Source organism: Mastigoproctus giganteus, chromosome 12 (genome assembly GCF_048544385.1).
Source record: "Mastigoproctus giganteus isolate SK-2022 chromosome 12, ASM4854438v1, whole genome shotgun sequence".
NCBI classification, from domain to species: domain Eukaryota; kingdom Metazoa; phylum Arthropoda; class Arachnida; order Uropygi; family Thelyphonidae; genus Mastigoproctus; species Mastigoproctus giganteus.
Window position 1 is genome coordinate 68,721,602 of NC_143586.1, and position 14,669 is coordinate 68,736,270.

General features: G+C 39.0%; 1 protein-coding gene across 5 annotated transcripts in view; it reads right to left on the bottom strand.

The window, feature by feature from the left end:
- pps (protein partner of snf) overlaps positions 1–14,669 on the bottom strand; it is a 656,065-nt gene that overhangs the window by 264,135 nt on the left and 377,261 nt on the right. For all 5 annotated transcript variants that reach the window (XM_090386465.1, XM_090386467.1, XM_090386466.1 and 2 more), the window contains one exon: positions 3,487–3,611. In XM_090386465.1, coding sequence (XP_090242591.1) covers positions 3,487–3,611 — 125 coding nt within the window. The remainder of the gene's footprint in view (positions 1–3,486; positions 3,612–14,669) is intronic.

The window sequence follows — 14,669 nt, forward strand, 5'->3', positions numbered from 1 at the left end:
AAATTCAAATTGAGGAAGGACGGATGTCGGATAGATGTGCGGAAATTTGCCTTTGGCCAGCGGGTGGTTGGTTGGTGGAACCGACTTCCATCACTTGTTGTTGAAGTTGATAGCCTAAACAAATTTAAAGCTCAACTAGACAGGTATTTCGAACGAACGGAGGGGTGAAATGGGAGTGGGTGTTTTTTTTTTTTGGCTGATGCTGAATAAGCTTGCTTTCTTGCATCATATGCCTCTGCTAATGCTAATAATGCTAATGCTAATGCTAAGAGCACAGTACCATGCATGCACTAGTTACCTTACAGGGCCATGAGGTGTAGACTCTTCAAAGAAAAACGATCCAATTATAAACTCTGATGTGAAACCACACCATATCGTAAAGTATGGACTTTGTAGTGGTCTTTCATGCACAGTAGATACTTGAGAAGTTCCCCATATTCGGGAGTTTTGTGCATTTACAGCCCCATGAAGCGTGAAATGTGCCCCATCAGACCACAAGATCATTCAAACAGACAAGAGCAGCATAGTCTGTTCATTGTTGCTGATCAGAAGACTTTAGTTCTTGCACTAAGTGAATCTTGTACGGGATCCAGCATAAAATAATTCGAGGCACTTTACGTAAAGTAGACCAGGGAAGGTTCAAGTCTCTTGACACCTCTGGCACTATTGACTGGTAGGGTTTCGGATTCAGAGCATTGCAACCGCCACTTCATACACTCCCCCCCATTCCGATACGTGGTTGTTTCCTGCCTGGAATTACACCTAACTCCCCAGTTGCTTCAAATTTCTTTACTAGTTTTCAAAGCCCCCACTGATATCAAAGGTTCTTTATGCAAACCTTTTAAGGTTCTAATATTCATGTAGTGCTGCATTAGTATTACTATTATTCTGGTGGAACAGTTTTACCAAAAGAGCATGAAGTAATGACAACTTGTGCCCTCGAGGAAATTAATAAGAGAGGTCCATCAAGCTCTCAGCTGCCAAACTCAAAACCAGAGCTTACTCCTGTGCATCAGGCAACACAGCAGCAATCTCCAATGCAGACTGTACTGGTCCCACAGAAACTAGTTATTGTTGGTGACTCTATTGTCAGAGAGACAAGGAATATATTATGCAAAAAAGGATAGGTGGAACAGAACCAGGGTAGGTCTGCCAGGGGCAAAAGTTGATGATGTTATAGAGCAGGTATCTTTTAAGGGTACAAGAGGTGATATTGTTGTGCACATTGGCACTAATGACCTTAAGAGTAAGAGATCTGCAGATTTAATTAACAAGAACAGGTCAATGTTGAAAAAAAGTCGCAAGCTACGGTTGAATATGAAAGTGTCTGCAATTCTGCCAAGACACAATAGGAGGAAGTATGTGATGAGAGCCTTGTCGATCAATTCGGCCCAGGAGAGATTGTGCAAGGCTCACGAGGTAGAATTTTTCTCAGTGGGGTCTGTGCTTGTTAACAGAAGAGATTGTTTCTACAGGAATGAGATGCACTTAAATAGAAAGGGTGCAAGAATATTTGCTGATGTTATTGAGGCAGTGTTAGGTGAGTTGGAAAACTTCTCGTTTGAGAGGATGCACAGACTAATAGATTAACGGTAGCCACAGGCAGAGGTGAAAGTGATTCTTGCACTGCTTCTTACAGGGAGCTAAATGATTTCATTATAATTGAGAGGAAAGTTGAAGATAAATTGTTGAACATATGCAGTATGTTATTTGATGAATTTATTTTTCTTCTTCTCTGATTAATAGAAGTTAAAAGAAAACAGTTATCTCTTTATCAATTAAGTACTAAGACTATAACTTTAAAGAATAATTAATAAAACTCTACAGTTTATGTTCTCTAAATGAGCCATTCAGTTTAATTACAACTGTATAACATTTATACTCTCCTACCACAGACTTTTATTTATTTTTTTTAAGTCTCTTTTCTCTTGGTATATGTGCAATTCTTCACCACAGACTTTTATTTATTTTTTTTAAGTCTCTTTTCTCTTGGTATATGTGCAATTCTTCATAACCAATGCCCTGTTCATGAGTCTTGCAATACACACAAAGCATACACTGAGTGCGTAAAGCAAAGAGTACTGCATTAAAATGCATGCATAAGTGCCTGTTACATAGTGTACTTATGTGTGCCTAATAAGGGGGAGGCAGAATCCAATTATATTATTATTAATATAATTATTATATTAAAAGCAACAAAGCAGGTGAGAAAACCTTTAGACATGACTGCAAGAGCATCCTTAGATTCAGGGGAGGATTCCCTACAGATATGTGCAAATGATCAAAAGGTGCAGTGAGCAATTACAGACCTATAAGTTTAACTTCTATTCCAGTGTAAATAATGGAGTCAGCAATTAAAGAAGCAATACAGGATTATTTTGCAATTCCTGACCTGACTAGAATGCATATAACTACATTCAGTTATATAGCAATCACAGCACAGATTTAAGGGGAGATCTCATCTCAATAATCTGATTAGCTACTATGAGGCAGTCACAAATAAACTGAATACAAAAAATAATTTCAACATCAGATTTCAATAGAGCATTTGACACAGTTTCACATGAAAGACTACCATACAAATTGGAGCACTGTGGCTTAGGGGCAAGTTACTGCTATGGATAAAAGGGATGGATAAATGTCAGGAGATCAAGAGCAGTTATTAACAGCCATTGCTCTTCACATATTAATGTTATTAGTGGAGTCACTCAGGGTTTAGTGCTGGACTCCCTTATTGTTTTCAATATTTATTAACAATATTAATGAAAGCGTATCAAGTATAATCTAAGTTTTCTGGAATCAGAAAATGAAGTATTTTGTAATGATACATGCAAAGTATTGCAGTTTGGAAGCAGTAATCTTAGAATAGCATGCCAACTAAGTGTCACAATGCTCAGGGTAGTGAGAGAATCAATGCAAATATAGTGGAAAATACTGGATAATCAACTGGCACCTTGACTACTGCATACAGGTCTGGAGGTTCCATTTTATGAAGGATGTGGATCTGTTGGAATGGGTACATCAAAGAGCAATAAGATAGCCTGGGGCACAAAGGATATGCTTATTATGAAAGACCACCTACAAATTGTTGCATCTGAAAACTCAGCACCTGCAAAGAGATTTTATTGAAGTGTTTAAGGCTTTCATTGGGATGAGTAACTAAATGATGATGGCATCCTTACTCTTTCTCACATGACATACATAAAGGGATATAAATTTTAATTGAAAGGCAGTTGCAGTATAGATGGATGGAGTTCATCTGGCATTGTGTAAATGTGCAATTTGGATAAATTTAAGAAGAGAATTTGATAAGTTATTAGAGGGGATAGACAGGTGATGTGGGTAGTTTTTTTGTTTTTTTTTTATTTATTTTTTTTTTTTTTTGTTGATGGTGTATAAGGTTGCTTCCTTGCATCATTTGCGACTACTAATAAATTCTAATAAAATAAGGGAAAGGAGATGAAAATAAGAAGCAAAAATTCTTACCTTTGCTACATGGTGGACACCTCCACTCTCTCTGTTCCTTTTCTAGCTGTCGTCCTTGCTGTCGCGTAACATTAACACAAGTGCCATGAAACCAATCTTGACATTTATCGCACTGTATCATAAACCTAAAAGTACAAAACCAGTTTCAAGTGACAGTTGAATATATAGTTCATTCAGAGAGCATCTATTATGACTGTCTACTCAGGAATTAAAATACTATAAATTTAAGTGTAGTTATAACATATCTTTTTAGGCTTAAATATTAAAATTTAATAAATAATAAAACTTAAATATGGTTTATTTTTTCTAATGTGCCTTTCTTTTATACCTTAAATCCTTGGTCAAACATAATTTAAATGTTCATGTAAGCATATTTCCGCACATCTTTTGTTACAGACATATATTTGCTTTGAGTTCTGAGATGGGTATTCAGCAAATTCAATAAATTCAGGGGTTTTATAAACCCCTGAATTTATGATAATGACTTTTTATTAGATTTTATTTACATTACATATCTTATACAGGTATACCTGCCAACTTTTGGCTTTCAAAAAGCTGGAGATCAGAGATTTTAAACAGGAGGAAAACATGAGATTTTTAGGCCCAAAACTAGCAAAAGAATAGCTTGGGTGTTTTTTTCCAAAAACAGGAGGTAATTTTGAAGCCCACATAGCACTAGATTATATGTCACTCACAACAAATACATTTTACATTAACATACATAGAGAACTATTACCAATACAGTATGCTCTCCAATATTACAATATTACTAGCTTAGCTAGGATTTTTATGTCAGCTGATTTCTGTCTGAATATTCTGCTAAGCATGAACTGATTTTGATTGCTTCAAGAAAGATACCATAGTATATTACACTCCTCAGAAACACTGAATCAAAGTCTTGTTCATAACAATGGCCGTGCTGTCTGGTCCTTGGCTACCAAAAGCATTTTCAAAACTTTATCAGAATGATCCAAACTTGCTTCCCCCCCCCCACAATGTGGTTGAATATTTTCTCATGATTTTGGATAGTTCTTTTTTATATTTCAAACTTCTTTGTTCACTCAGTTATCACTGTGCATCAATTATTTCTTCTTTCATAATAGCATCTGGCAGATTCTCTTACAGGAACTGATAATGCAAAAAATTTTATATCTTCAATAGTAGTGAGAAACAATGGAAACTTCTTTTTTTTTTTTTAATCACCATTTCAATTTGGTTCAATGAACTGGTTCACTGAATAGTACTATTGCATGACAAACTGGTATTCCAAATAAGTTTCACATTAACTGGGTGTAAGAAAGTTTACTGTATGACAATTCAGTGAAATCCACACCTAGTGGCGCTGGCCGGGTGGGTAAAGTGCCTGCCTGGCAACCCAAAGGTTGAGGGTTCGATTCCCGCCTCAGGCTTGGATCAAAGTACTACAAAAACCTTGGGAGGTGCATTATGGCCACAGAAGCCTATGCGCCAACAACTACCAAAAAAAAAAAAAAAAAAAAAAAACATTTCACACACAAACCAAAAATTGGACAAATCAATGAAATGATAGGTTTGAGAAACTAACAGAAATTTGGATCACTTAGGATGAATGTAGAAATTTAAAATGTAATTTAAAAAAAAAAAAAAAAAAAAAAAAGAATATTCATTTTTTATCAATTTATTTTGCATAAAAGTATTCAAGCTGATCTAACTTATAGACAAGGCTGAAAAGTGGGTATGTGCCTTATCTTCAACATGACAGTCCATCATTATTTTAACAACTTTACAACACAGACAAACAATCATGCTGAAGGTAACAGATGCATACTCAACTAATGCAGTGCCATTTGAGGACCATACACCATCACTGAGGAGCCAGGTTGGGCTCCTGCTTACTTTTTGTGTCAGCTATGTTATACCATTTAAGGAACACTCTGGGGAGTTCCTTCTAGATCAGGGCCCAGTTGCACTGCATCATCTCATATCATGACAGGGATGAATTAGCATTAACATTAGTAGAGGCATACGATACAAGAAAGTGAACTTATATAGTATCAGCCAAAAAAGAAAAAAAACTTCTCATTTCATAAATCCATTCAATCCAACAGTTTGTCTACATCAGCCTTGAATTTACTTAAGCTCTAAACTTCCACAATGACAGATGAAAAAAAAATTTTTTTTTTTTTTTATGTAAACCCCAAACACGAGAGGTATTAGAACCTATAATACTTAGTACCATGCTTGGGTTGGAGGTTAAGAAGACGAAAGAAGATATTTGTTGACATTGGACTTGAACTTCTGTAGACTGTAATTTTCAGGAAAAACATATGAAGGAAGGAAGGTTGTTCCAGAAAACAGCAGCTGAATGAATAAACGAGGACAATGGAAAGTTGGCTCTGTGAGTTTGAAGATGGACAGTAAATGGATATTGGCTGGTGGTGGCACGTGTTCGGACTGTTTTGAAAGAGAGAGTGGGAATTATAGAAGCCAATTCAGAAGAACAGTGCCCATGGAAGTATCTGTAGAAGAGGCATGCAGCAGAAACAGTACGTCTATGAGACAGCGAGTGGACAGACTCTGTTAGAGATGAATCATTAATTAACATAACTGCCCTCTTCTGAATGGAATCAAGAAACCTGAGAGAGGTTTTGGGGGCACCACCCCAGATGTGGGAACAATATTCTATGGCGAGGCGGATTTGCAATTTATACAGAGTGAGCAGCTGTTTGGAAGAAAAGTAACGCCAAGAGCGAAAGAGAAAACCAAGTTTTTTAGATGCAGAGGAAGCAATATTTGTAATGTGCTTGTGCCAAGAGAGAAAGGAAGTCAGGGTAATCCCCAAAAGAGATATATCATTTTGCCTAGAAATCAGTGTCACTAAAAGATAAGCATAGGAGCAGAAGAATCCTTTTTGCAATATATAAGACAAGACTGAGTTTTAGAAGGATTGAAATCAACTAAGTTGTCTTTGCCCCACTGGATAATTACCGCGAGATCGGCATTTAAGGAATTGGTAGCAGATTTTCGAGAAGTTGAAGTTGATTGAGCAGGGCAAGGTTTCTCAAAATGGAAAGGAGAATGCAATGTGATATCATCGGCAAAACTATGGATAGGATTTCCAGTCAATGGAAGAAGATCATTAATATACAAGAGGAAAAGAATGGGGGAAAGAACTGAACATTGGGGAACACCGGCATTAGCGGAAAAGTTAGAAGACAGAGAGCCATTTACCATCACCCTCAGTGAGCGATCACAGAGAAAACTGGATAACCAATTACTAAAAACAGTTAGGAAACCATAAGATGGAAGCTTGTTTAGAAGACTTTATGCCAAACACGATCGAAAGCCTTTAAGATATCAAGAGCAACTACTTGTGTTTCACCGAACCTTTCCATTGAATTAGATCAAAAATGGGTAACATAAGCCAGAATATCACCAGTGGATCGACACTGATGGAATCCATACTGGCGATCGTTGATCAGATGAAAGGTTTCTAGGTAGTTTAAGAGTTGGCAGTTAATTGATTTCTCCATTACTTTAGAAATAGTAGAAGTAATTGCAATGGGACGATAATCTGATGGAAGGGATTTGTCACCCTTTTTAGGAACTGGCTGGATAGGAGCAAATTTAGAAGCAGAAGGAAAAACACCTTTAGAATAAGGAAGTGAAAAATGCGGCAAAGAATAGGAGTAAATTCAGGAGCACAGGTTTTGAGAACAAGTGGAGAAATACCATCAGGAACTGGAGCTTTCTTAACATCAAGATTTGTCAAAATCCTTATGACATCCTTTTGACAGAAGGCCACAGGAGGCATTGAATGGAGCATGTTGGGAATGGTGGGAGGTGTTTTACCAAGATCATTAATACATGAGTTGGAAGAAAAATGGGATGCTAGCAGGTCAGCTTTATTCTTGGCTGAAGTGACAAGAGAACCATCTGGTTTGGACAGAGGTGGGAGCAGAGACGGGCAAAAGTTGCGGACAATAGCTTTGGCAAGAGACCAGAATGCTCGGCTACCACTAGGGCAAGAAGCAAGTTTTCTACTCTTAGCCTGTTCAAACTCTAGTTTGGACTGATTAATAACTGCTTTACAATTGTTGCGAGCTTTGGTGTAGGCGGAAAACGAAACTGGAGAATTAGAAACTAGCCAATTACGATATGGAACATTCTTCTCTTGGACAGCCTTAGCACATTTATTGGAAAACCAAAGTTTAGATAAAGGACGAGATTTTAAAGTGGAGTGCGGGATAAAGGATTCCATTCCTGCAAGAATAATTTCACTGACACGATATGAGCAAACGTTGACATCAGAAGTTTTGAAACAGTAATCTGACCAAGGAAAAGAAGAAAAGAGATCTCGCAGGTCATCCCATTTTGCCTTCTTGTAATGCCAAACAACACAAGGTTGGGAATAGGCATGAGATAAAGGCTCCATTGGAGAAGACACAATCACCAAGCTGTGATCTGAAGTGCCTAAAGGACCTCTCACTTCGAACGTGTACTTAAAAGGGTTGTTTGTGAGGAAAAAGATCAATTTTTTCCAGGAATCAACTACCCATTGGCTAAAGGCAAATTTCTGCACATCTATTCTATAACTGTCTATCTTCAAGTTCAATTTATGCCCCCTCAGGTGTGGAATCTGAGAAAGAGGAAGAATTCCATCAGCATCAAGCTTGTTCAAAACATTCAAGACCTTATAGACAGCAAATCAGATCACCTTGCAGGTGCCTTGTCTCCAGTCACTTAAGTTCTGCAATTTGCAGAACTTAAGGCCTTTCTTGGTAACAGCAACCGTTTGTTCCACTCACAAATCTCATTTCCTTCCTCTGCACTCATTCCAGCAACTTTGCATCTTTCCTAAAATGAGGCCTGCTGACCTGGATGCAGTACTCAAGCTGTGACCTGATCACTGCCTTATATAATCAACTCCTTATCCCTGCTAACAAAATTCCTAAATATCATTGACAAGACCCCATGAGCTACTCTTGCAACCTGTCTGCACTGTCAGAAAACTTTATATCTGATTGCACAATTACCCCAGGTCTTTTTCATTCTCCACTATGCTGAGTGAAATACCGCAGAGTTTGCATATTACCCTGGGGTTACTGCTAGCCATATGCAGTACTCTTCATTTGTCAATGTTAAACTTCAGTTGCCACCTCTCAGCCCATCTGCTCAATTTTTCTAGATCCTGTTGCAGTAGTGTACTCTCCTCGCTGTCATTAACTACCCTTCATGTCATCGTCAAACTTGGACATTAAGCTTGATATACCTTCATCATTGTCATTAATAAATATAGAAAACAATAATGGGCCCAACATCAAACCTTGGGGAACTCCACTAATACCATTACTCCATGAAGACAAAGCTACCTGCAGGTGTAAAGGTATGGGATTTTGCTTTCATAAAAGTAACTACAGTGGGCTCAGATAGTTTTTCAATTCTATACAGTGGGACCAACTGATGATGTTACTAACAGAAAATTCTAAATGAGAAGCATCCAACAAATTAATATTGAAAGTTACTAGGCTTTTCATACCAAGAAATACTGTTCAAGTTTTAGGCCTAAATGATTGTCAGATGAACTAATGAGACTTGTGGTAGAGAAGAAAAATGCACGGAATGCATATAAATTATCAGGAGGCACTATGGTAGATAATATAAGCTAGTCTGCAATCAAGTCAAGGAAGTTAAGCAACCAGTGAGAGATTACAAGAAATCTTTGGCAAAGGATGCAAAAAAAAACAGCAAAGACTTCTTTACTTATGTAAATTCTAGAAGGAAGGGGATTGAATCAGGTTGGTCCACTTGATTGGTCCACTATCAATGGTTCGAGTATCAATGGATCCTGCTCAGACAGCTTACAAACTGAATGAGAATTTTGCATCTATATTCGCATATGAGGCATTTTGTAGGGATTGTTTGTTTTTTGATTTTTAGGAGCATTAGCAACTAAGGCCATATTGCTCCGGGAATATGCGGTGGTCATTCCCTGACCTTTTTCCGCATCCTCCGTATTTGGTGGTGACGGGCTCGAACCCTGGTCTAATCAAGAAGCATCTGCTACGCACTGCTGCTCCTTCCCAACTGGCTACAAGGTGCCATTTTGTAGGGAAATGAAGGACAGGAGCTTATTAAACTCTAACAGGGAGTTTAATGATTTTGTAATAACCTGAGAGCAAAGTGAAGGAGAAATTGTTGAAGGTAAACATAAGAAAGGAAACAGCAAAGGATGTAAGCAAACCCTTAGCCAAAATTATGAGTGCATTCTTGGAATCAGGGAATTTCCCCGTGGATTTGAGATGTGCAAATATATCTCCAATTTACAAATGGGGATCAAATAGTGACACGAGTAATTACAGACCTGTTAGTTTAACTTCTGTTCTGGTTAAAGAAGCATTGCAGGATCATCTAGATAAGACTGCAGTAATAATTCAGACACAGCATAGTTTGTTAAGGGGAAGTCTTGTCTGCCAATTTGACTGGATACTATGATGTGGTCTCAAAGGAACTGGATGAAAAAGGTAATTTGGATATCATATACTTGGATTTCAGAAAAGCTTTTGATACTGTTGCACATGGAAGACTGCTGTACAAATTGGGGCAGTGTGGCATTAAGGGCAAGTTTCTACAAGGGATGAAAGGGTAGTTGAGTGGGAGAGGACAGAGAGTGGTAATCAATGTACACTGCTCTTCATGGACTAATGTTATTAATGGAGTTCCGAAGGGTTCGATATTGAGCTCACTGTTGTTTTGTTTATTTTTTAATCACAATGATGAAGTTATATTAGGCTTAATATGCTTGCTTGCTTGATTGGTTTTTTTTTTAGGAGCATTAGCAACTAAGGCCATATTGCTCCAGGATATGCGGTGGTCATTCCCTGACCTTTCCGCATCCTCCGTATTTGGTGGTGACGGGCTCGAACTCCGGTCTAATCAAGAAGCGGGTGCTACGCACTGCTGCTCCTTCCCACCTGGCTACGGAGGCGCCTGCTTAATATGCATGTTTGCAGATGATACGAAGGTTGGCAGGGTTATTAATGACAGTATTGATGCCATGCTACTGCAAAAGCCAGGCAGATACATATATAACATTGACAAATATATATATAACATTGACAAATGCAAAGTACAAATGAAAAAAAAAAATTGTCGTCCTTTATCAACAACGCATGAGATTTTTTCACCCTCACTTTTTCTTTTTAAGAATGCTGCCACTTTTACCAGTAAGCAGAAAAATTCACTTAGTTTTTCTGGCAAAGGTATGGTAAAGTGGTTTGCTATGCCCTCTTGCTGTTTTTTTGAAATGTCACTAGAGATTTAATAATACGATTGTTCACTGTTCTATCCTGATGGGGCAGAGAGAATATAAAAGTGGTGTAAATGAGTCGGCTGCTAAAGAGTAATATTTGTATGTTCTGTGCTACTGCCTTGGCTAGCCAATAAGAACATCTAGCCATCATAGCTATCATAATTATCACAACTATCGATGCGGACTTTCAGATTTCTTAAATAATATGATGCTTAAACTAAATTTATCATAAAACTGCAAAATTTGTACACGAGGAACTAGCTTCCTTGGTTTGGTTTCTTCCAATAGAAATCTCACTGTACTGTACTTTACAGTCACAAAGGTGGGTCACCTCTGCTCCCCAGTGGGAGTGTGTGCCCATATCACCAGTGCTGTAGGAGAGGTTTACATTATTTCACTATATTCCAGACCAGGGGAAGATATAAACCCAACCACTGAATACCTACAAGTAGTCACAAACTTGCTACCTACTGCAAATATCATAGTGTGTTATGCTGATGCCAACTGCCGGTCAGCCTTATGGCATAGCCGTACGGAAGACAGAGCAGGCACTCACAATGGCCAGATACTTTCAGACTATATAGCCACCTCACCCTTTCAAGTGCTAAACCAACCAAATAACCTCCCAACTTTTAGCAGTACCATGTGGGAGAGTCACATTGATGTTACTCTTGCCACCAATTCAATAGCTTATAAAATCACAGACTGATGTGTCCAGCCAGCCCGGACCACATCAGATTACAGAGCCATTTCCTTCAAACTAAACAGGCAATTACAAACAAACCAACACTCCCTGTTGGATATCAAAAGGTATAACCTTAAAAAGGCAAACTGGCAGATTTTTGCAGAACATACAGCAGCTGACCTGCAAAAACAGGAAAATGAGTGGTCGAGATCAGGCAACTGTAGCCCAGACGAGCAAACACTGACTACGATAAACATTTTAACAAAAACGGCAACCTTGTCTATCCCACGGAAAAAACCGAGGAAGCAGACAGTTCCCTGGTGGTGGTGCCCTGAACTGACTATACTCAGAAGTAGGGTACACCAGGCGAGGAGACATTTTCAAAGAGCCAGAACATCTTGGCCACAAAATGAGGTGGATGCACTGAGAGATTCTTATAGAACTCTCAGGTATCAGTATACAGCCCTCATAAGAGGCAAGAAAAGGGAATGCTGGGGGCACTTGGTGGGAACTACTGGAAACAATAACTCCCTGGGGAGTTGTCTACAGAATAGTGTCCAACAAGCTGCCAAGAGGAGATGTCTTAGAAACTACTGTCAAACCAGATGGAACCCCAACCCTGTGGATTCTGTAAATAACATCCTAGACAGTATTATTCAGACTGAAACTGGGAATCGTTCCCCACCCAACTAAACATTATAAAAGATAACACTGAATACGACAACGCCAATACCGAACCTCTGTTCACCATACAAGACCTAGAAATAGCACTATCTAAAACCAAAAACAATAAATGCCCAGGTTTTGACCACTTAGAGGTTGAGATTATCAAAAAATTAGCAGAAATAGCACCAGATAAATTAATAGCACTATATAATAACTGTATGACAGAAGGTATATTCCCAAAAATATGGAAACAAGCTGTGTTAAGATTAATTCTCAAAAACCCTGAAAAACTCCCTACTGATCCCAAATCATATAGACCTACTCCCTGTACTAGGGAAAATATATGAAAGACTAATATATAGCAGATTAGCTCAATATTACACAAAAGCAGATTTGCATTCCAACAATCAGTACAGTTTTAAGTAGGGCAATTCTACGGGGGATGCCATGCACCACCTATTTTTTGTTTGTTTTGGTTTTATTTTAGGAGCATTAGCAACTAAGGCCATATTGCTCCAGGATATGTGATGGTCATTCCCTGACCTTTCCGCATCCTCCGTATTTGATGGTGACGGGCTCGAACCCCGGTCTAATCAAGAAGCGTGTGCTACGCACTGCTGCTCCTTCCCACCTGGCTATGGAGGCGCCTGCACCACCTACTGACAACAGTTAAAAACACAGAGGAGAAATATATGCTGGCAATCTCCACTGACTTTGCTGGGGCATTTGACTCACTCTGGTGGCCTAGTCTCCTTAGGAGACTTCGCCAGGCAAATGCCCCACAAAGCCTCTATAAGGTAATAAACAGCTACCTTATAGACAGAAGTGTCTCAATACACACAAGGTTCCAGGAATTGACATGCCCTGTGAATAAAAGCTGCCAGCAGGGTTCAATCCTTGGCCCTTTCTTTTGGAACATTGTTCTGGACGAATTTCTGGCTTTGGATCTGGGTCCCGTGGAAAGCCTGGCCTTTGCAGATGACGTGATTTTCCTTGTAAAAGGTAACTCATGAGTGGTTGTAGAGCAAAGAGCAAATGCTGCCCTCTTGCAGCTACAGGAGTGGGCACAAATGCACATGCTCAAAATATCGCCTGAAAAAACCAAACAAATACTTCTAAAAGGCAATTTGGACATAAGCAGACGTCCACAAATCAAAATTAACACAGCCACTATAAAAATGGTAACAGAACTAAAATATCTTGGAGTGGTCTTTGATTCAAAACTAACTTTTTACCCCCATTTGATCTACTTGGCAACGAAAGTGAGAAATTATGCAGGTATGATACCAGGATCAGTCAAGCAGACTGGGGGCTCAAAAGAAAGACCCTGGCAGTCACATACCGTGCAATGTTCCTACCTGTTATCACCTATGGAGTCGGTGTGTGGTTCATCCGCTCGGCCATAGTAAGAAATAGGAATAAATTAGAATCAATACAAAGGACAATACTACTCACTATTACCAGAACATGTCACACAGTAAGCACACCTGCACTACAATTGCTGGCCAGAACTCTCCCACTTTACCTGGAAGTAGAAAAAAGAGGCTTATATTATAGATTTAAAAAGGGCATAGCATACCCACAGAATTTCTGGGGATAGCCCTTGACACAACCAACACCTTCAATGATGAAAGAAAAAGAATAGCCACAAAGCTCCATGAGCTAGGGCAAACAAAGTGGGAGCAGGAAACCAGAGGTCTGGTTACGAAATGGTTTCTGCCACGAGTGTCAATGGTTAGCCCAGAGCCACCTAAGTGGTATGCCCCTGGACTTTATACAACATTTATATTGACAGGTCACGGCTCCCTAAAGGCGAAATTAACCTCCTTAGGCCTGCCCAATGACCCAAACTGCACCTGTGGCGAAAGTGAAGGCTGGGCACGCACACATTCTATATGAATGTATAATATATGACATCCTCAGAACAGAGCTAATAGCACAGATTGGTCCCCTTCCCAGGGGAGAAGACCATCTGTTCATCATAGAAGAGCAAAATTATAAAGCTTTTACATCTTTCACACAGAAAGTATTCGAAATGCACATAGCAATCCAAAGAATGGCAATTAAGCCCCCCAGCAATTAGACAATAATCAATAGTAAAATTGCCCAAGTTTCCCACGATGCCCAGACGGGGTGGGACTTAAAAACTGTTAGGACAGCAGTATTCTGCACCCTGACAGAAACCTGATATAACAAAACTCCCCGGGACTACCCTGCCATGTGTAGGAACCTAGGGCCCCACATCAAATAAGTAACCATGCAGGGTTGGGAGATGTACAGGCAGCCAGTAAAGCAGATTAAATGAAAAATAACAGTAAGCTAGTAGCAAGGGGATCCAATGTAGAATGAAAGAAGGATGAAAGAATGAAAATGAAAAATAGAATGAATAGGCTGGGCACTGAGTGAACTAGGAATTATGGTAAAAAGGGAATAAATGGCAGTTTTGGTGAAAGAAAGAGTGACCTAGCATGAGGGAAAGAGAGAGTGAATGGGAATGAGTGGAAGAGCAAATGTAATTGGCCGAAAGAATACAAACCTAAA